The sequence below is a fragment of the Sarcophilus harrisii genome, chromosome 4 (assembly GCF_902635505.1).
Source record: "Sarcophilus harrisii chromosome 4, mSarHar1.11, whole genome shotgun sequence".
NCBI lineage: Eukaryota > Metazoa > Chordata > Mammalia > Dasyuromorphia > Dasyuridae > Sarcophilus > Sarcophilus harrisii.
Window position 1 is genome coordinate 105,541,069 of NC_045429.1, and position 21,788 is coordinate 105,562,856.

At 35.9% G+C, this 21,788-nt stretch overlaps 1 protein-coding gene across 3 annotated transcripts in view; it reads left to right on the top strand.

The window, feature by feature from the left end:
- The window catches only part of HHAT (hedgehog acyltransferase), a 479,576-nt gene that overhangs the window by 72,686 nt on the left and 385,102 nt on the right, over positions 1-21,788 (top strand). For all 3 annotated transcript variants that reach the window (XM_031937309.1, XM_031937308.1, XM_031937310.1), the window contains exons 5-6: positions 14,701-14,895; positions 20,227-20,442. In XM_031937309.1, the coding sequence (XP_031793169.1) occupies positions 14,701-14,895; positions 20,227-20,442 (411 nt within the window). The remainder of the gene's footprint in view (positions 1-14,700; positions 14,896-20,226; positions 20,443-21,788) is intronic.

The window sequence follows — 21,788 nt, forward strand, 5'->3', positions numbered from 1 at the left end:
AGATGATGATTTACCATCTTAGAGCCTCAGTTTTCTCATCTATAAACTGAGGTACTTTTAGTATTTACTAAAGAGGCAATTAGGTAATACATTGGATAGAGCACTGGCCCTGAGACAGGAAAACCTTAGTTAGAATCCAGTCTTAGATATATATTGGTTGTGTGACCCTGGGCAAACCACAACCTTTGTTTCCCTCAGTTCCAACTGTTAAATGGGCAAGAAGGTTATTATGAGAATTAAGTGAGAGATAGTCATAAAGCTCTTAGCACAGTACCTGGAATATGGTAGATACTTAAAAAGGCTTATTTCCTTTTCTCCCCCACCCCCACCTTGTTAGAAGACTCATGTAGGGAAACTACTTTTGAAACTTTAAATCCCTATATAAATGTCAATGATCTTTATTACTGCCATGCCCAAATTAGCCGAGCTGACCACATACAAAACATAAATAGGATTGATGGTCCTTTCATCAGTAGTAGCTATGGTGAGCAAGCTTATCTGTCAAAGCCAGCAGGGAATAGAACCTATAGAGAGGAGAATTTAATCACCAGTCTCCTGGAATCCTGGAAGAGACCAGTTACCTGCTTGAGTTCTCGTGTGTTAATTGTGTTTTTGGACCAGTATTTTCAGGCCTGCTGTAGCACTATAATTTTAAAATTGGCCTAAAATTTCCTTTGTTTGTTCTCAGAGGCATTTGCTCCCTATAAAATCAAGCTTTGAGAATACAGCTGTTGGGGACTCAGTGTGTGTGTATGTGTGTGCGCTGCAGCTGCAATTGATTAGAGAGTTGTATAATAAATTATACAATGCATGAAAATTGTCAGTTGACTTGCTTTTTGCAGTTCTCAGACAATGCACCCGTTAAGTAGTTTCTGGGCAGACAGACAAAAAAAAGAATTAATACACATAGCTAAATTTGAGAACTGTTGCCAAGAAACATTCTAACTAATTTTTTTTCCCTTTTCCCCTTCTCAGTAGCAAACCAGTGACAGAGTTCTCACTCAGACACATCTTGCTACCACCCAGATCCTAGAAATTAGTGGAGAAAAAAATAATGCCAACCAACTGAGTCTGAGAAAGGATGGGGTGGGAAGATGCATATGTGTGTTTGTGTGTGTGTGTGTGTGTGTGTGATATTTGCTTTAAGTTAGCTGATTGTTCATTATTTCAGTCATGTACAACCCTTCCTGATCCTATTTAGACTTTTCTTGGCAGAGATACTGGAGTGGTTGGCCATTTCTCCAGTTCATTTTACAAATAAGGAAACTGAGGCAAACAGAGTTAAGTGACTTGCCATGGTCAGACCAGCTAGTAAGTATCTGAGTTAACTCTTCCTGACCCCATATGAGTAAGGTTTAATGAGAATGATTCTGAAATAGCAAGGGAGGAAATCAAGAACCATTTTTAAGAAAGGCCACATGGTTTCATCCTCTGTAGACAGTTATCCCAGTTTATTAGAAAAGGGCCATCTGTGTCATCTCAAATTCCTTGTGAATGAGAAACTTGTAAAGGTAGAAAATTGACAGTAGATAATGAATGAATAAATGAGCATGCAATTTATTAAATACTCACTATGTGACAGGCCTTGCTAGTTGTTGTGAACATGAAGCCAAAGAAACATCCTGTCCCTATGGAGCCTATAAAGTTCCTGTTCATTTTACAGATAAGGAAACTAAGGCAAACAGAGTAAAGTGACTTGCCCAGGGTCGCACAGTTAGTAAATGTCTGAGATACCCCTCTCAGGTGATAAATGTTGCAAGGGATGTGGGAAAACTGTAACACTAATGCATTGTTGGTGGAGTTGTGAAACAGAGAGACATATATAGCTAGGTGACGCAGTGACTAGAGTGACAGATCTGGAGTCAGGAAGACCCAATATCTAGAGTTCAAATGTGACCTCAGACACTTATAATAGTATTTTATTTTTTCTATATACATGCAAAAATAATTTTCAACACTCATTTTTGTATAACTTTGTGTTCTAAATTTTTCTCCCTTCTTCTTTCACCACCCCCCTTCCCAAGGCAGCAAGTAATACACTATAGGCTAAATATGTACTTTCCTTTTAAAAATATTCCCATATTTGTCATATTGTGCAAGAAAAATCAGACCAAAAGGAAAAAATGAGAAAGAAAACAAACAAACAGAAAGGTAAAAATACTATTCTTTGATCCATATTCAGTCTCTATAGTTCTCTCTCTGGATGCAGATGGCATTTTTTTTACCCCAAGTTTATTGGAATTGTTTTGAATCACTGCATTGTTGAGAAGAGCCAAGTCCATCACAGTTGATCTTCACATAATCTTGTTGTTACTATTCTCCTGGTTCTGTTTACTTTACTCAGCATCAGTTGAAGTAGATCTTTTCAAGCTTTTCTGAAATCAGCTTTTTGATCGTTTCTTATAGAACAATAATATTCCATTATCTTCATATATCATAACTTATTTAGCCATTCCCTAACAGATGGGCATCCAGATTTTTATCACTATAAAAAAGGCTGCTACAAACGTTTTTGCACATGTAGGATCGTTCCCTTCTTTTATGATCTCTTTGGAATACAGCTCTAGTAGTGAACCACTGGATCAAAGGGTATGCACAGTTTTATTAGCCCATTGGATGTAGTTCCAAATTCCTTTTCAGAATGGTTGAATCGATTCACAACTCCATCAACAATGCATAAGTGTTACAGTTTTTCCACATCCCTTCCAGCATTTATTACTTGAGAGGTGTACCTCAGACATTTACTAGCTGTGTGACCCTGGGCAAGTCACTTTACTCTGTTTGTCTTAGTTTCCTTATCTACAAATGAACTGGAGAAGGAAATGGCAAAGCACTACAGTATCTCTTCCAAGAAAACCCCAAGTGTGGTCATGGAGAGTTGAACATGCTAAAACAACTGGACAACAAGATTTCCACATTACTGTTACATTTGAGAAGAGAGAGAACATCAGAATCCTGGTAGGTCAGGAAAGATTATATGTTGGAGGTGGAATTTGAATTGATCTTTGAAGTAAACTAGAGATTCTAAGAGTCATGGACGAGTTATGGGAGAGTTATGAGAGTGTATACAATAGCCTGGAAATAGAAGATGGAATGTCATATGTAAGGGACAGCAGAACGTACAGTGTGACTGGAGTGCAGAGTGTGGGGAAGATAGTAATTTGTGATAAAGCTAGAAAAATTGGTGGGAGACAGGTTGTGAAGGCCTTTAAGTGCAAAAAAAGAGAATTTTCTTTATCCCAAAGAAAATAGGAGTCATCAGAATGGATCATAAGAAAATATTGTATACAGTAATAGCAATATTGTTCTAAAAATGACTTTGAATGAATAAGTTTTTGGTTATTCTAAATACTCAAATTAACCATAAAGGACACATGAAGAGAGATGCTATCTATATCCAAAGGAAAAACTGATAAACAGGAGTATGTATAGAATAATTTTACACACACACATACACATACCACACCCACTTATGAAAATTGATATCCATCTCTGCCAAGATGGGGGGGGAGGAAAGAAAGGGAAAAAAGGAAAAACTTATATAATAATGTTATTATATCTTTAAAAAAACATTGTTATATGTAATAGATTTGTAGTTTTATGTGCATTTTTAAATTATATTATGTTATGGAAATGCTTGTTTTATTCCATAGATTAAAAAAAATGAATTAACTTAAAAAACAAAAGAGTGGCATGTTCAGGCACAGGATTTAGAAAAATTACTTTGTTGCTCTGTGGAGAATGAATTGGAAAGGAAAGAGACTTGAAGCTGTTAGATGAAAAAGAAGTTCATTGTCTCCATCTAGGAAAGGAGTGATGAGGGTCTGAATAGAGCAAAAAATGTGAATAAAAAGGAGAAGAATGAATATGCAAGAAAATTCTTTAATCACCTTGTATTTGCAAAGAATTCAGGTGACAGGAAGTGGTAATATCAGCCTTTGCTTATGAAGTATTAAGAGAGCAAATAGTAGATAATAGTAGATAGTATAGATTTTCTTGGAGACTCTAAGCCAGGATAATGAAGCTACCAAGTGTCTAAATTGCACTATTATTTCTGAGCTTGGGAGAGGCCCTTAGGAATTTCAGACTTGGCTTTAATTCTCTTAAAATGAAACAAAGGAGGTACTTTTTGTTCCAGTTTTGTTCCCTCCATGCTTTCTTTTCCTTTCTCCCCTTTTACTACAAGCAAAAAAAAAAAAAAAATTGGAGCAAAAGGCTGATAGACTAAAAGGGAAGAGCTATAACCTTCTCTTTCCCCCTCCTTCTCCCACCTATTTTTGAAGATGTGGAGAACTATGACTACATATATTACATATATTATCAGATTTTTTCAATATATTGATAAGTATTGCTGAACTGCTTTTTCCTTTTTATTCTTTGTTATAAGAGATTAGTCTCTGAGAGAGAATGGAAAAAGGATGTGTACATTGTGAAGTGTAACTAATGTAAAAAACAGAAAATAATACTGAAAATACCCCTTTTTTTGTTGGTGAAATTGTGAACTGATCCAACCATTCTGGAAAGCAATTTGGAACTATGCCCAAAGGGCTATTAAACTGTATGTACCCTTTTATCCAGCAGTGTCTCTACTGGGTTTTTATCCCAAAGAAATCATAAAAAAGGAAAAAGGACCCACATGTGCAAAAATATTTGTAGCAGTCTCTTTTGTAGTGGCAAGGAATTGGAAACTGAGTGGATGCCTATCAGTTGGGGAATGGCTGAGTAAGTTATGGTATATGAATGTTATGGAATATTATTGTTCTATAAGAAATTATCAGCAGGCTCATTTCAGAAAGAGCTGGAGAGACTTCCATGAACTCATATTAAGTGAAGTGACTAAAACCAAGAGAATATTGTACACAACAACAATAAGGTTATGTGATTATCAACTATGATGGACTTGGCTCTTTTCAACAATGAAGTGATTTAGTCCAGTTCTAATAGACTTGTGATGGAGAGAGCCATCTGCATCCCAAAAGAGGACAATGGGGAATAAATGTGGATCACAATATAGTATTTTCACCATTTTTTTGTTGCTGTTTGCTTGCTCTTTTTCTCATGTTTTCCTTTTTGATCAGATTTTTTTGTGCAATATGATAAATGTGGAAATATGTTTAGAAGAATTGCACACGTTTAACCTATATTGGATTAGTTGCTCTCTATGGGATGGGGGTAAAGGAGAGAGAAAAAATTGGAACACAGGGTTTTGCAAGATTGAATGCTGAAAAGTATATATGTATTTAAAAAATAAAAAGCTATTATCAAAAAAAGAAAATCTCCTTTTTTAAGAAGAGAAAGATTATGAGATCATAAACTCTAGAATCAGAAACTCTAGATTCAGAGGTAATTTAATACAGCCCCCTCATTTACCACTGAGGAAACTGAGGCTCAGTGAGATTAAATAACCTGTGAATGAGATTAAGTAGCAGAGCCAGAATTTTAATTCCTATTTCTGCCTTTAGCTAAATATATCTTTCTAATACTTCTAAAATTATCTTTCTAATTAATCACACTTTCCCATCATTGATGTTCCTCTGTCCCCACTGAGCACAGTCCTCCCCCTGATATCTTCAGAACTCAATGTTTCTGAAGCTCTTAAAGCCCTTAAGACACCCTTAAAAACCAAATGAACTGTCTAAAAACAACACCTTGTATCAATATGCTTTAGTGGATCTCTGATGTCATTTATAATTGCGTATTCCTTCTATAAGGACAGTTGCTACCCATTTACCCTTAATTTGTGCAATTCTTGTTCATGTGCTCCCATAGATCTTCCATAGAAGATCATTGTATCATTGTGGGGTTGCTACAGGTTTTCCTCTAGGTCTTTTAACATTATAGGAATACATTTGCACTATTTGGGTTATCCTTCTGTCATTCCTTACTGTGCTACTAGCCCACCTCCTTTCTTGATCATACTTTTCTGAATAATTTCTTTTATATCACTTTTTTTGCTGGTAGTTCATTGTTGGATATGTTCTACTTACTTTGGCCCATCATGTATCATTTTCATGACTTTTGGGTTTCATCTTTGATTCAGATTGTGGCATTCCAGTATTTACAATCATATGACATCATTTGAGAGAACACTGATGTTAAAAAGTAAAAGCTTGAGATCATTAAAAATACTAAGGGCTTTCCCAGATGCAGTTTAACTTTCCCACTTCTCTAGGTCTAGATATATAGTTATGTGCTAACTTAATGGACTAGGTATCCAGCTTTATACTATAGTTGGACACTAGTTTTTTTTTTTTCCTATATGGATGTCTGACTGATCTCCTTTGAGAAATCATAGATCCCATTATCTGTGTATTATTATCTGGAGCTTGGTGGAGCAAGCACAATATTATGTGCAGACAGGAGTCTCAGAATCCTCTCTAGCTATAGGGAATTCCTCTTTCATTTGGAATCCTTGCATATTATTCTTTCATAATGAACAAACTAGGCCATCTTTTGTCTAAATTCTTATGTTTAATTACTGAATGGGTGTTGCCTCTGATAAATTGAAATCTAAGAAAGATCTTAGCTTTAAAAGCCAAAGTCCCCCATTTATCTGAGGTTGTCTTGACCTTTGTCTTGCCAATGGAGTCCTATCGTTCTGGAGGAGAATGTGAGGCTAGTGATTTAGCACAGCTGTTTCTTGTAAATCCAGTTCACTTGCAAGTCAAGATATTACCCCTTTGATGTCATTGGTCCTTTTTGAGAATGAAAGACAAATAATAACAATAATAAATACCATTGACAAATATATCCCTTCTTGTTTTATAACTTCCATGATGTTAATCACCAGAGGTCAAATGGTATCTTTTTCTGTGGTGTCATTTTTGGGAAGAGCAATTAAGACTTCATTTTGTTACATGTAATCACGTGCTTCCCCCCAATCATTCAATAAACATAACAATAAACAATAAACACAACAGTCTAATCTATGCGCCTTCCTACTATTTGTATGTATTTTCATACAATGTGCTTTGAAAGCACATTGTATTGTCTGCTTTGGAAAATTGGTTGCTCCTTTCCTTTGGAAAAATTGCATGTTCCTTTCTCATATTTTCTTCAAGAATATCCTTGATGTAACTATAGAACTTTCTTATAAAGATTACCTAGAGAAGACAAAATAGGCATATGACTCAGTAGTTATTACCATGTTCTTGTTTGACTTTTTGGAATAATAATATCTCTCTTTTTTATTTTAATAGTATTTTATTTTTCCAAATACACGCAAAGTTAGTTTTCAACATTCACCTTTGCAAAATCTAGCATTCCAAAATTTTCTCTCTCTCTCTCCTCTCTCCCTTCTCCAATTGTAAGCATTCCAGTATAGATTAAACGTGTGCAATTCTTCTAAACATTTCCATATTGATCATGCTGGACAAAAAAAAAAATCAGATCAAAAGGGAAAAAAAAACATGAGAAAAGAAGAAAAAAGCAAGCAAATAACTGCAACAACAAAAAAGGCGAAAATATTATGCTTTGATCCACATTCAGTCTCCATAGTTCTCTTTCTGGATGTAGATGGCATTTTCCATCACAAGTTATTGGAATTGCCTTGAATCACTTAGTTATTGAAAAGAGCCAAGTCCATCACAACATAACAATGTTTTTTTTTTTTTTGTTTGTTGGATATTGTCTGTCTTGAGATATATTGTAAAATGATTTCTTGCTGTTTACAAGATAGTGTCACCTTCAGCTAGCTCTTTATGTATACTTGGTTTGATCCAACCACTTGTTCCAATTCTGTCATCCCTTTGTCCAAAATTTGTCATCTCTTTTTGTTTAAATGAAATAATGTATATATGAATAATTCTTAATTCCTTGTGTAATTGTTAATTATTACTACTACCACTATTACTCCTTCCTCATATGACAAAATGGAGATGGATATTACAGTCTGGATGTGGTGCTTTTATTACCATTGATGATGAAAATAGATGATTTTCTAAAATGTTGATAAATATTTTTCAATTTTTATCAGTTTGTTATCTTTCTGTAAGTTTTATCTAAAAATACTCTTGGGATGATTTGACTTAGTTGGTGTTACATTAAGCTTTTTGCAGACTTACTTTTGCCTTCATTAATTTTCAGTGTTCTGTGAAATGATACTAATGATCATCTCTGACAACTTCCTTTCTAATGTTTTAGAAATGGATAGTTTCATAATTTTGTTATCTACTTTCAGTACAAAGCTAAGTTAGTACTTCAACAGGAATTAAATTTTGACAGAAATAAAATGAACATGCTTGATTGAAAGTAGACTTTTATTGGTATAAACTTTTTTTGAAATGACTTTTAGCTCCAGGAATTTCCTGATTTGGTGGCCAAGAGTATTTCTTTTTGGCAGTCTGTTTCATTAACTTTTGAATTAGGCATTTTATCTGTAGGCCAATTCCTCTATCTTCTCATAACATCTTCCATATAAGGAAAAACACCATAGCATAATAAATCAAAGATTAAAAGGTGGCTGTTTACCTTGGAGGTCATCTAATCAAACACCCTCACTTTACAGATGAAGAAACTGAGGCCCAGAAAAGTAAATGCTTGCTTTTCTTCCCTTCTTCATCTGTCCCTTTTCCTATCTATCCTTCCCACAGCCGCTAAAATGGCTCCCTGTTAGAATTAAAAACACATACCTTTTTTGGCATTTCAGATCCTAAACAACCTGCCTCCAAGGTCCTTTCAGTCTTATTATCACATTATTATTTTCCATTCAATATATCAGTTAGCAAGTATTTATTAAATACCTATGTTCCAGGTGCTGTTAGGTGCTAGAGATATAAGTACAGAGAATGGCATAATCTCTACTTGGTAGGAGTTTACATGTAGGCTAAAGATCAAACAAATTAGCCTTCATTAACTCCCATGGATTCAATTTTTTGTACTTGAGTCTCAGATCTATTTGTTCAGCCATAACAACTTTCCCATTCTCCAATCTTGCATCTCCAGCTGCTTGCTGGAAATTCTCCAGTAGATATTTGTGGACATCTTAAACACAGCATGTCCAAAACTGAATGCATCTTTCTCCCTAAATCCTCCCTTCTTTCTCTATCACTATCCTCCAAGTTGTCCACAATTATAACTTAGGTGTCATCATTGATGTCTCAGTCTCTTTTATTCCCCATAACCAATCAAGTGTCAAATTCTGTCAGTTTAATATATGATGGACTCCAGTCCATCTTCCACTCATCTATCAAAGTGATCTTCCTAAAGTACAAGTTTGACCATATCATCCCCTCATTCAATAAACTCTACTGGCTCCCTAATCCTTCCAGAATCAAATAAAAAAAATCTTCTAGTTTTAAAGACCTTTGTAGGGGCAGCTAGTTGGCACAGTACCAGCCTTGATGTCAGGAGGACCTGAGTTCAAATGTGGCCTCAGACACTTAACACTCCCAAGCTGTGTGACCCTGGGCAAGTCACTTAATCCCAATTGCATAGCAAAATAAATAAATAAATAAGCAAGCAAACAAACAAACAAACAAATAAAGACCTTTGTAACCTGGACTTTGACTCTTGTTAGTGTTTTTATGCTTTACTTTCCCCCATTTTTCTTCAATAATACTAGTCTTGTTTCTAACACATAACGTTTCATCTTCCCAACCTGGGCATTTTCCTTGACTATTCCCTGTGCCTGGAACTCTCACCCTCCTCTTTCTGCCTCTTGGTTATCTTGGCTTCCTTCAAATATCACCTGAAGCTTGATCTTCTGCAAGAAGCTTTTCTTTGTACTCTTTAATCTTAGTGCTTTCCTTATGAGATTATCTCCAATTTATTGTTTGTCTTGATATGTGTAATTGTTGGAATGTTCAACTGACTATTCAACTGACTTTTTTTGAGAGCAGGGGCTGTTTTTGTCTTTCTTTATATCTTCAGTACTTAGCACAGTGTTTGGCACATAGTAGGTCCTTAAAAATGCCTGTTGACTTGTCGATTTCTTACTGGTCCAGTTATATTGGTGTTCTATCCCTGACATCATGTCTTTGCTTCAGCTGCCCTCCATATCGGGAATGGACTTTCTCATTTCCACCTCTTAAAATCCCTACTTATTTAAAGATTCATCTCAAGTATCACCATCCAAATGAAAATTTTCCTAATCTTCCCAACTTCCAAAGACTTTCTTCCTAATTATTTTGTATCATTTTGTAAATTTTGTCTTATTTCTCTCATACTAGATTGTAAGCATGTTGATGGGAGGGACTAAAATTACCCTCATGGTTTTTTATATCCTAACATAGTAGGTACTTAATAAATGCTTGTTTTTTAATTAATTGTTAAAGTTCACATGGCTACTATCGGAGACATGTTTTGAATCTATTTCCTCTTATTCCTAATTTAGAACTCTTCCCATTGCATCATGTTATTTTTAAAGTTTAGACTTTTCGAAAGTAAGTCAGTACAATCTTTGTGTATTACTATACATTTTCTTGTTACATTTATTTATTTTAACTTCATTTAAAAAGTATAGGGATATTTGTGGCTTTTATAACAACGAAGACTTCTGATCATGGTGTTTAAGCCATTTCACTTTAATAGGTAGATAAAGCTTTGTTAAATTGGCAATGTCAATTGGAGTGGAGATGGTTTGGCCAGTCAGTAAACTTCTGGTCTATGGAATTATTCCAGGAAACACATGGAAAAAAGTCAAGACAACTCCCCAAGAGAGCTGGCTTTCTATCTTGCTCTCTGCACCACTAGGCAATATAACACGTCTGTTCTCAGGCCAGCTTTTCATCACTGCTTAGCTTGATCTTGGGTTGTTGTCAGGAAGAAAGAGCCAGGAAATGGATCAGGGATGAGAGCAGACAGTATGACTGTTTGAGGGTCTGGGTATAGCCCAGTAACTATTTTTTAGTGAATATCTCTCTATTCCAGTGCCCAATTCCAATATTGGGTAGCTTCTTATGGCAGTTTCCTCAGAGGACAGATCTGCTAGATATGTTATAGACTGCTGAGTCTATTCAAGATTCTACTGTGTATATATGTAAGTCTGAGGATGTGAGTTGGCATAACTATATAAATATACATAATAATTCAGAAGACTGTGGCATACATAGCACTGGTCATTGATATATTCTATATGCCATTGAGACATGGTGGATAGAGTTCTGGACTTGTACTCAGGAAGACCTGAATTCAAATTTAGCTTCAGACATTTATTAGCTATATGATGTTGGACAAATCACTTAACCTCTCTCTGTGTATCAGTTTCCTCATTTATAAAATGGAATAATTTGTTTTGAAGATAAAATGTAATTTTTGAAAAGTGCTTTGCAACCTTAAAGTGCTATATAAATTACTCATAATTGTTATTATTATTAATATTCTAGAATTCATTTTCATAGGAAGGGTAGTATGTTATAATGGAAAGGGAGAGTCCAGTATTAAGAGTGAGAATGTCAGGATTTGAGCACCGATTTCCAATAGTTATTATCTGCATAATCCTAGACAGGTTATTTAAACTCTTTTTCAGTTTTCTCATTTATACAATGGGGGTGATATTATTTGAACTCCTTTCTCAGAGGGCCATCATGGCGAAAATATTTCATAGACTGTATATGAGAATATGCAGATATTAGTAGTAATTTTTGCCTCCTGTTTTTACATTACATTTTACATTATCCATACCTTTTCCTTCCCTTTCTCTTTCTCTTCATTAGGCTATATGGTTAGGGATGGCCTTGGCCAATGAAGGTGATTGAGCAAGTTGATTGGGGTTAGATGTGGATATATTTTTTGTATAATCCGTGAAAAGAAGCATTAAATGCTTTCTGTTTTTAGCATTAATCATTTTTTTTTTTTGTGATAATGGCAGAAGTAGGATATGGGATATTCAAGAACACAATGTAAGAGAATGTGTTAAAATCCAGATCATCATTGAAGCAGATGGTGAAGGAGCAGCACCATGGAAATTTTCCTACAAATTTGTTTCAGTTCTCAGACTGCAGCAGCTTCAGGTTATGGCAAGTTCCCAATCAAATCCCAACAAATAGATCCTTTTTTCTAACTTTATGGGAACCAGTATTTAATAAACGTAATTAGCTCTCTATGTGTGAAGTTACGCATACATAGAGAAGAATTCTAAGTGTCAAATGCGGTAGGTCACTTTAAAGAAGTACCTTCTTGTTTTAGTTGCTAATAACTCTTTCCAAAAATAGTCTTTGGCTGCCTGGTTTCCTATCCTTGGTCTTGGCCCCGAAGTGAGTGTTTAGGGGAAACTTTGAAGCAGATTCATGTGACTGTTTTCTGTGGGTAGTAGGGTGGAAAAATACATTAAGAAAATGAGCTTACTTTTTTGGTTCCCCTGGAACTTAAAAAGGGCATATCTGGTTTGGCTCTTGCTTCTTTAAATGTTGTGTCTTGGGGTGGAGTTTAGGTATGGAAAATGTGAGCAAATTTAGGTAATATTTATGTGTATCATTAGCATTTGCTAGTTGACTTTATAATAGGAGTTTTATTTGTCTGCATTCATGTATGTCTAAAGACATTTCTCCGTGTGTGTGTGTGTGTGTGTGTGTGTGTGTGTGTGTGTGTAGACCTTGAAGACTTAAATAAAATCAGTCTTTTCATATTCTATGGGATTTTGTTCCTGGAACTTTGAATCCACAATTGTACTGGTATGGGCATCCCCTCAATTAGTATGGAATGCAACTATCCCATGCCTTAGTTGACAAGTGGAATGAGGTACTGTGGCTGAAATTGTTTATTACCTGTGACTGAGGTTATGTTTGCCAGGTCTCTTTGAATTCAGACTTTTAGATGATAGAACAAGAATTTGTTGCTGAACCTATACTTGAAGTCTTTCCAGTTTAGCATAAAGTTTGCTAAAATATTGGGCCCCAGTAGAACTTTGGCTTAGCTCCCCATCATGATGAGGCATTAAGGTATGTCAAAGTTATAATAATTTCATATATCTATACATGTACACTTAAATGTAAATTGTGTATATATATACACATACACACATATACCTACATGTATGTAGATGTGTATATACATAGTCAAAGATTGGATTGTTGATATCTATAGATTTAACCATCTATCTTTGCACGCACACACATACACACACACACACACACACACACACACACACTCTTAAACTTGAATAGCTTAAACTAGAACTAAGACTTTTGGAACACCTTGTATGTATATGAGGCATTTTGGTATAGTAGATAATAGTCAGCCACGAATCAGGAAGACCTGGTTTGAAGTTCCATAGCTAACATTTCCTGGGTGTGTGGCCTTCCACAAGTCACTTATACTCAAAGTTATAGGCTAGTAGCTGATTTCCATTGGTACAGTGAGTTTTCTATCTGGGTGTTCCCAAAACTAATGAAATAACTATAATCTTTGCCTATTCCCCTACTGTTATTCCCTGATGTTTTCGCATTGTGTTTTAAGCTTTTTCAAAGCCTTTTTGCCTAAATATCTTTGCTTAAATAATTGCCTAATTATTTTTTAAAATTGAATTAACCTTTATTTGATTTTCACTTCCTCATTCTTTCCTACCCATTTCTCTCTACTCTCCTAAATTGCATCTCATAATTCTTACAATGACATAGTGGGCTAAATAGGAAAGGCATTATTTCATAATCTTTTTATTTTTTGACAGGGTTATTTGATCAATAGATGAAGAGAATACTGTAGATATAGCTTAACTAGAGTTTGGCAATGCATTTGGCAGAGTTTCTCATGAAATCTTCATGTATAACTTGGAGAGATATGGATTTGGATATAAAACTGGTTGAATGACTAAATACAAAGAGCAGTCAGTTATTCATGGAGCAGTTATCCTAGAGAGTATGGTAACTCTGGTTCTTTTGACAGAGGAGGAAGCTGAGGCACAAAGGGTTAAATGACTTGCCCAGAATCATACAGCTAGGAAGTTCTGAGGTCTGATTTAAACTCAGGAGTTCCTGATTCCAGATCCAGTATCTAGTTGTTCTCTAAGTATTAGTCTATGATAATTAAGTATCCTGCAAAGCTTTTGAGGAATCTGGAGTGGGAGAGAGAGGGCAGAGGCCATCTATTTCTAGATATAGCTTCCTTTTGAGGGACCCTGGATCATTTGAAGACTAGAATTTTTTTTCCCCTGAATTGCACAGTCCCTATGAAAATATCTCTTGTACGGTTATAGCTTGATTCATACATTTTCATACATTTTCATACATTTTCATACATTTTGGTTCATGTCACTGAGAAATATGTTTTACTTGTATAACACTTAATAGAAGTGACTAATACCCTCCTCTCCCTCCCTCCTTTCTTCTCTCCCATTCTTCCTCCCCTTTCTTTCTCTTATTTCTCTTTCTGTTTCTCCTTCCCTCTTCTATTTCTCTTTTCTTATTTTTTCTGTCCTCCTCCTCCTTCTTCTTTTTTTCTTTTCCTCTTTCTCCTTCTCTTCCTCCTTCTCCTCCTGCTCTTCCTCCTTCCCTTCTTCCTTTTCCTCCTCTTCATTTCTTCTCCTCCTCATCCTCCTCTTCATCCTTCTTTTCTCTCTCACTCTCCCTTCTCTCTTTCGCTGTTTCTCCTTTCTTCTCTCTTTATCTTTTTTAATCTTATCATTGTATTTTCTTTCTCCCTTGCCTTCTACTACTTTTCTTTCCACCCTTTTTCTTTTTATGTTCTTGCTTCTTCTTTCTCCTGTTCTTTTACTATGTATTTCCTTTTCTTTCTCTCTATCTTCTCTTTGTTTTTGCTTTTCAGCACAGACCCTGGTTTCTCATGATCTATGGAATGGGGGCCTGCTGGTACCTACTAGGAGCTCATGGTCTGGCAGTGGTTTTCCTCCACACCATCATTTCCTTCTCTGTAGCCCAGTTTCGGTCCACGCTCATGACATGGCTATGTTCCTTATTGCTGCTTTCCACACTACAGATTCAAGCTCTGGAAGATGTAAAGGTAATGTATTACCATGACCTTCACAGGCTGGTTTCTTCTTTTGGTTTCTCCCTTCATGACTTGAATTTGAGTTTAACAATTAGAACAAATTAAGGAAAACTTCATTAATCAGATATCCCTAACTTAGAAACTGTGAGAAATCAGACATGATAGAGATGGTCATTTTTATTTCAAAGCTCAAAACAACTTTTTTTTTGGTGAACTTTTGGAGTATTCTTGAGCAGAAATCTAGTATAAAAGTATGTACAAAGGCGTGGAGGGAATCTTTCTACAAGGAGTCACAAGACATTAAGGATTCTTTTGATATATTTTCAATCTCAACATTTTCAACTCATGTTCTTGTTTTTTAAAAGAATTTTCACATTCAGAATTTCTTTTGGTATCTCAAAGATTTCAATTTTTATTACCTTGCTGCGTTATATAGCTTGTACTTTAATATGTAGTATGGACTTGAATATTTCAAATAAGATTGAGCATTGAAATTGGAGTCAGAAGATGTTAATTGAAATCCTATCCCTTCTATCAAATAATCAAAATAATAATAATAATAGTAATTACAGTAGTCATAATAACATTTTAAGCTTTACAAATATTTCATTTGATCCTCACACCTATTCTAGGAGATAGGTACTATTATTATTCTGTTGTTTACCTGGCCTCTAGGTGGAATAGTGAATAAAGTACAGACTTGGAGTCAGGAAAATCTGAATTCAAATGTGGCCTTAGACACTTACTAGTTCTGTGACCCTGGCAAGTCACTTAATATCTTTTTGTCTCAATTTCTTCATCTGTAAAATTGGAATAATAATGACACCTACCTTGTAAGGCTTTTGTGAAGATCAAATGAATTAAGAGTGTATACAAAGACATGGAGGATTTTTTGGATATAACTTTAACCTTTATGTCTTTGATTAATGGTCTTGCTTTTTAAAAGAATTCTCACATTCAGAATTTGTACAAGTGTTTAGTTCAGTGCCTGGCATTATGTAAATGCTTATGCTTTCTTATTTTATATATGAGGAAAATGAGGTAAATAGAAGTTAAATGACTTGCCCAGGATTATATGACTATTGTCTGAGGCTAAATTTAAACTCAGGTCTTTCTAACTCCATGTCCAGTGATCTATCCATTGGGCCACCAGTTGCATCCATGATCCTGGACAACGCTCTAGGCCTCAATAAAATAATTTGTTCCAAAGAGTGCTGGATTTGGAGGGTGAGGAGCTGGGTTTAAACCTTGGTTCTGCCACTTAGTACCTGCATTATTGGATGAGTCATTGTTAACTTCTTTTGACACGCTAAGCTGGTGTATGTAAAACCTGTAGGACATTGATTTAATGTTAGGCTGTTGGCCTAGGATGCCTAATGTTCCCCATGTCAATGAACGAGATTTTTGAACTTTTAGGTAAATGGAAGCTCAGTCTTCTGCTGTGGGAGGTACAAAGTTTAGCGGGTTATTGGGGCATAGAGCTAACATCATAACATGCTATCCATAAGCCTTCCTCTCCCTCTAGTGTCCATTTACACTAAGTGCATTCTGAGCATGGAACAGTACTTTCCCAACTTTTCATACCTCTGCTAAAAGTCTGTTGTATTATTGATTACCTTCCACTCTTGGAAGTTTGGCCAACTAGCCCTGAATGTCTTCTTGCAAGTGCTGATTAGACTTGGCTTGGTTCTGGAAGTAGAAGAATCCAAGGGAATAGGGAGATGAAAGGTAGAACTGATTCCTCCATTCTAGGTCTTAGCCATCAAGCTTAACTTTTGGTGGCTTGTGTAAATGTTTCAGTCCTGCTTCTAAAAGCACGACTCTTCAAAGTGCCTTCTACTTTCTCTCTTCTTCCTTCCCTTTTTTTTTGTATGATAGAATATGATCTGTAATTTGACACTAATGTTTTAAAAATATTATTTGAGTGCCCCAGTCACATCTTAAATCTCTATACCCCATTGGACTCCCTCATAACAAAGAAAAATATTCAAGAAAAACTAATATGGCTACTGTTTCTGGCAGCATATAGACAGTCCACACTTAGGCTCCCACTTCTATATGGAAAGGATTTGTCTTATCATTAGTTCTCTAGAGATGATTATCGCAGTTAATCAGAGTTTGCCAATCTTATGACATCATCTTCTTTTACATTATTGTAGTCATTGTGTATATTCTTCTTTTGGTTCTGTTTATATTATTCTTGTATTACTTCTTGAGAGTCTTCCTGGGTTACTCCTAATTCTTCAAATTTGTCTTTTTTTTTTTTTTTTTTGGTGTTTCAACAGAATTCCATCAAATTCATATATTGGATTTGTCCAGCATTGCTAATTTACTAGGCAGTAAATATCTGCTTTGTTTCCAGCTTTTTGTTACCTAACCAAAACTTCTGCTGTAGATAATTTGGAGTATATGGGGTCTTTATGTCTTTTATCTCCTTGGATCTCCCAATAGTTGTATTTCCAAATCAAGGAGTATGAACAGTTTAATGATTTTTCTCACATATTTTTTGTTTTGCTTGGGAACGCTGAAAGGTTAATATCTGGCATAATGCTCTGCATGTGATAGATACTTAGTAATTGTCTGATTTTCACTCAACAGAAGTAAACATTTCTTAACAGTTCGATTTGTTTAGAAGCAGAATGGGCTTCCCTAGGAAGTATAATTATACCCATCACTAGAGGTCTTGAAGAAATATCTGTATTACTGTTGAGGTTTAGATTTGGGGTACCTAAATGAAATTAGGGTTTAGTTGAGGTCTAGTGGCAGGTTCAGGGTACAGGGAATCAAACAGAGCTCCTCCGCAATTCCCCTGGATTTGGCACAAGGATACAGCAGTAAATGAGGTCTTGTAGCGGTGTGAGTCCCCAATAAAGGCATTTATTGGCTCAAGAGCTAGATTGATAAAAGAGGTTTATTATGGGGTTTGGAAGTAAGGAGATAGGTGAAGGTAGAGATAAGGAGGGCACCGGACAGAGGATCCAATGGACAGAGGGTCCTGACATGTCTAGCATGTTTGGAATCTCTGCAAAGAGGGGGTTCCCAGTGTGTCCCTTTTATAATGGGAGATCTAGCTCGAGGGGCTTTTGGGTACAGCCCCAAAGTTGGCTCAGATCTGGATGGGGCTGGGACAGGTACGGATCTTCTATTGGAATACAAAGGGACCAAGATTTGTTAGTTAAAGGGTAATTACATTAACTAGGAGGGATTGGGAATCAAAGATAGGAATCTTTCCCACATCATAACCAGATGCCAAAGAAGTTCTATATGGTATTCCTACTTTGTGTATTACTTGGAATAAATCTGGAGGTCCTTTACAAAGTTGGGAATTTGTGATTGATATATGTTTGGAGAATGGGCATTTCCCTAAAGCCTCCCTTCTCCCAACTTCCCCATTTCTAACAAGGGAACAAGCATTTTTCTAGTTACCCACATTCACCATGATGGAACTATCTTTGACTTTTCTTTCTCCCTCAGCTCCCCCTAACCAGTTAATTGCTAAAGCTTGTCAATTCTACTTCCACAGTACTATCTCCTTCCCCTTCTCTCCACTTATATAATCTTAGCTCAGGACCTTATTACCTTTTCCCAAAACTATAGCATTAGTTTTTTAATTGGTTTTCTTAGTTTCAGGTTCCTCCTCTTTCCTATGCTTCACCACATAATCAAGGAATGATTTTCTTCAAGTAGATATGATCATGTTTTCCTCTTAGTGAAAAAATCTTCAAATGCTTTTAGTATAAAATAAAACTCTTCAGTCTGCCATTTATAGAACAGCTCCTGCTTCCCTTTCTAGTCTTATTTCACTCTCTTTCACTTAGAGTTACATTACTTCATTTCCTGTTCTCTCCATTCCAATTAGTCTGGCTTATTAGCCGATCCCCATCCACAGTGCTCTACCTTTTTACAATGGTGCCCAAGTGTCTAAAATGTACTCTTTTACCTCTGTCTCTTGGAATCCCTACCATCCTTTGAAATATTGCTTAGGAAGTACTTGTTTTACAAGACATTTCCTAATTCTTCTAGGTGTTAATGCTCTCTTGAAATTATTTCATATTACACACACACACACACACACACACACATACCACACTTATCTAGTTACATATTGTATCCCTTGTGTAATGTAAGAGCTTGGAGGGCAGAGACTTTTTCATTTTTTTGCCTTTCTATCCCTATTGATGATGTGCAAATGATGAGACTAGTGGTAGTGAAGAGGTGTGAGAATTGAGGTAGGAGAATCCCCTCTGGTCGCTGCAGGTCCAATGTGAAAGAATTTGCAAACCTGAAAATCTGAGTGGCAGAAAAGAGAATTTTATTGTTCACTAAGAAGAAGCTTTCTTAACAGGCAAAACTCCTCATTAGGAGTTTGGCAATGAGAAATCAGATTTGCTAGGAAGACAGAATTCTTAATGGCAAAAGGTCCTGTCAGGGAGATAACAAAAGTTAACACTGAGAAGAGAATATCTTCACAGTGGCCAAAAGTCCTGGCAGGCAGCTTTGTCAAAAAGAGAGCTTCCTTAGCAAGCATAAACCTGTTTCAGACTTCTGCAAAGATTTGGAGTTCAGAGTTGTCTTTTATTAGCCTTCTGAAGCTTGGGGCTTCATGTTGTAAATGCCAGGGACTTAGATCTCTTATTGATAAGAGATTGCTTGTCTTGGGAGTTGAGCTACTGGGAGTGGTCCCAGACTAATCTTCAATTCAATAGAGGATATAACCATATCTCTGGCCAGATCTCCAACTGAATGAAATCACTTAACTTGGGGAGGTGGGCGTTGTCTGGGAAGGTATGCTTTTCCCAGGGGTGAGCTTGAGACCCTGAGTCACCTTTCTTTTACAGATTAAAGGGGACACAGTTTCAGGGTTCACCCCCATCACTAGTACAGCACTTAACTAAAAATAGGTGATTAATAAATGAAATAATAATGAAATTGAATTGAATAAATCTGATGGTTTAGTTTCAGATTATCTTTTTCCATGACAGTATCTACTTTTAAACATTCTCTGTATAAACACTGAGTCTATCCTTGATTCATCCATCCATACTTTCATGAAGGGTTTTCTTCAATTTTTTTTTTTTTTTTGCTATTCCCCAAACGGCATATCAAATGAAGCTTGTGATGAAAATAAAACACATCTTTATTAGATGAACATTTACATCCCCTCCTGCCCTGACAGTGTTGTTGGTATGATCAGAGGAGACAATATATATGAGATGCTTTGTAACTACAGCAAACAATTTAAATGTAATTGTGATTATTGTTATTGCTGCTACTGTTTCTATTTGCTGCTAACAGTTTCCTCTCTCTCTTCCTCCCACCTCCTTCCTTGCTTGGGTATTACAGAAAGGATGGTATAAAACAGAGAATGAATATTACTTACTGCAGTTCACCCTGACGGTTCGATGTCTCTACTACACCAGCTTTAGTCTTGAATTCTGCTGGCAAGAACGGCCCCCTGAGAGTTCCCCCTACTCCTTCTTCTGGCTGCTGGCTTATGTTTTTTATTATCCAGTCTTGCACAATGGTCCCATCCTCAACTTTTCAGAATTTATCAAGCAGGTAATGACATTTGGGTATTACTGTTGCCTGAATTAAATACTGATTGATTGAATGTTTTTATTGATGGGTATTTTTCATATGATGCTCTTTTCTTCCTTTCAGAATGTCTCACTTTAAGAAAAATCTTATTTTACAAAGCATAGATGGAGGGATAATATAAGTCCTTGAATGGAAGTAATACTTTTTTGAGATATATAATTTCTTTCTCCAAATTGACATTATTATACTCTATATATCAGTAAAAATACGTTCCTTACTTGTTTAACTCTTGTTTAACCATGTGTGAATACAGAATTTCAAGATTTTAGGGTTGGAAAAAGAACAGTCTGATCTTGGCCATATTAGCTAATCTCCCTTAGTCTCAGTTTCTTCATTGGTAGAATGAGAGGGTTGTACTAGATGACCTCCAAAGTCACTTCTAGCTCTAAATTTACAATCCTGTGAACTTTAGATATTGTTGTTCAGTTATTTCAGTTTTGCCTGACTCTTCATGACTTCATTTGGTGTCTTGGCAAAGATACTGCAGGGGTTTGCCATCTCCCTCTCTCCAGCTTACTTGACAGATGAGGAAACTGAGACAAGCAGGGTTAAGTGACTTGTCTGGGGTCACACAGCTACTAAGTATTTGAGGCTGGATTTGAACTCAGGAAGATGAATCTTCCTAACTTGAGATTTGGTGCTCCAACCACTATGTCAGTTGGCTGCCCCTGTGAACTCATACCTGAATAAAAATCCTCTTGGTAAGTGACTTTTGACTTCTTAAAGATCTCCCGGGATAATATCCCGAGGCAGTCCATGCTACCATTTTTCATCTTAAATTGTTATAAAAATTTTCTTATATCAAGCCTATATCTTACTGCTCTCTTAGTTTTCCACCTATTGCTCCTAGTTTTATGCTGTGGAAATAAGTAACCCATGTCTACTCTCATCTCCATATATATTCAGAATGTATCCAACATTTTATTTTACATAAAGAAGACAGAAGAAAGGCTGGTGGTTACATTTACTGGGAATGAATTCTTGGGTTTCATCTTGCTAATATTATTTGATAATTCAAGAAAAGAAGGTACCAAAGCCAGGAATCAGCAACTCTTTCAAAAGCTGCATGCAGCTTTCAAATGCATATCTCCAGTTCTTTTAGCCAAAAAGAATGTTTATCTGAGCATTGATCCAACTCATCAACACCCTGTTAGTTACACACTACAAATAATGGATTATTAACCTTGGTTTTTTCATGTACTTCCCTTTTTCTTTCCCTTTGCTCCATTAGATTGAATTTTTCTCCCTTGGCCTTCCTCCAATTCTGCAATCTTTACTCCTCAGAGTTTGCTATTGTAATATTTCCC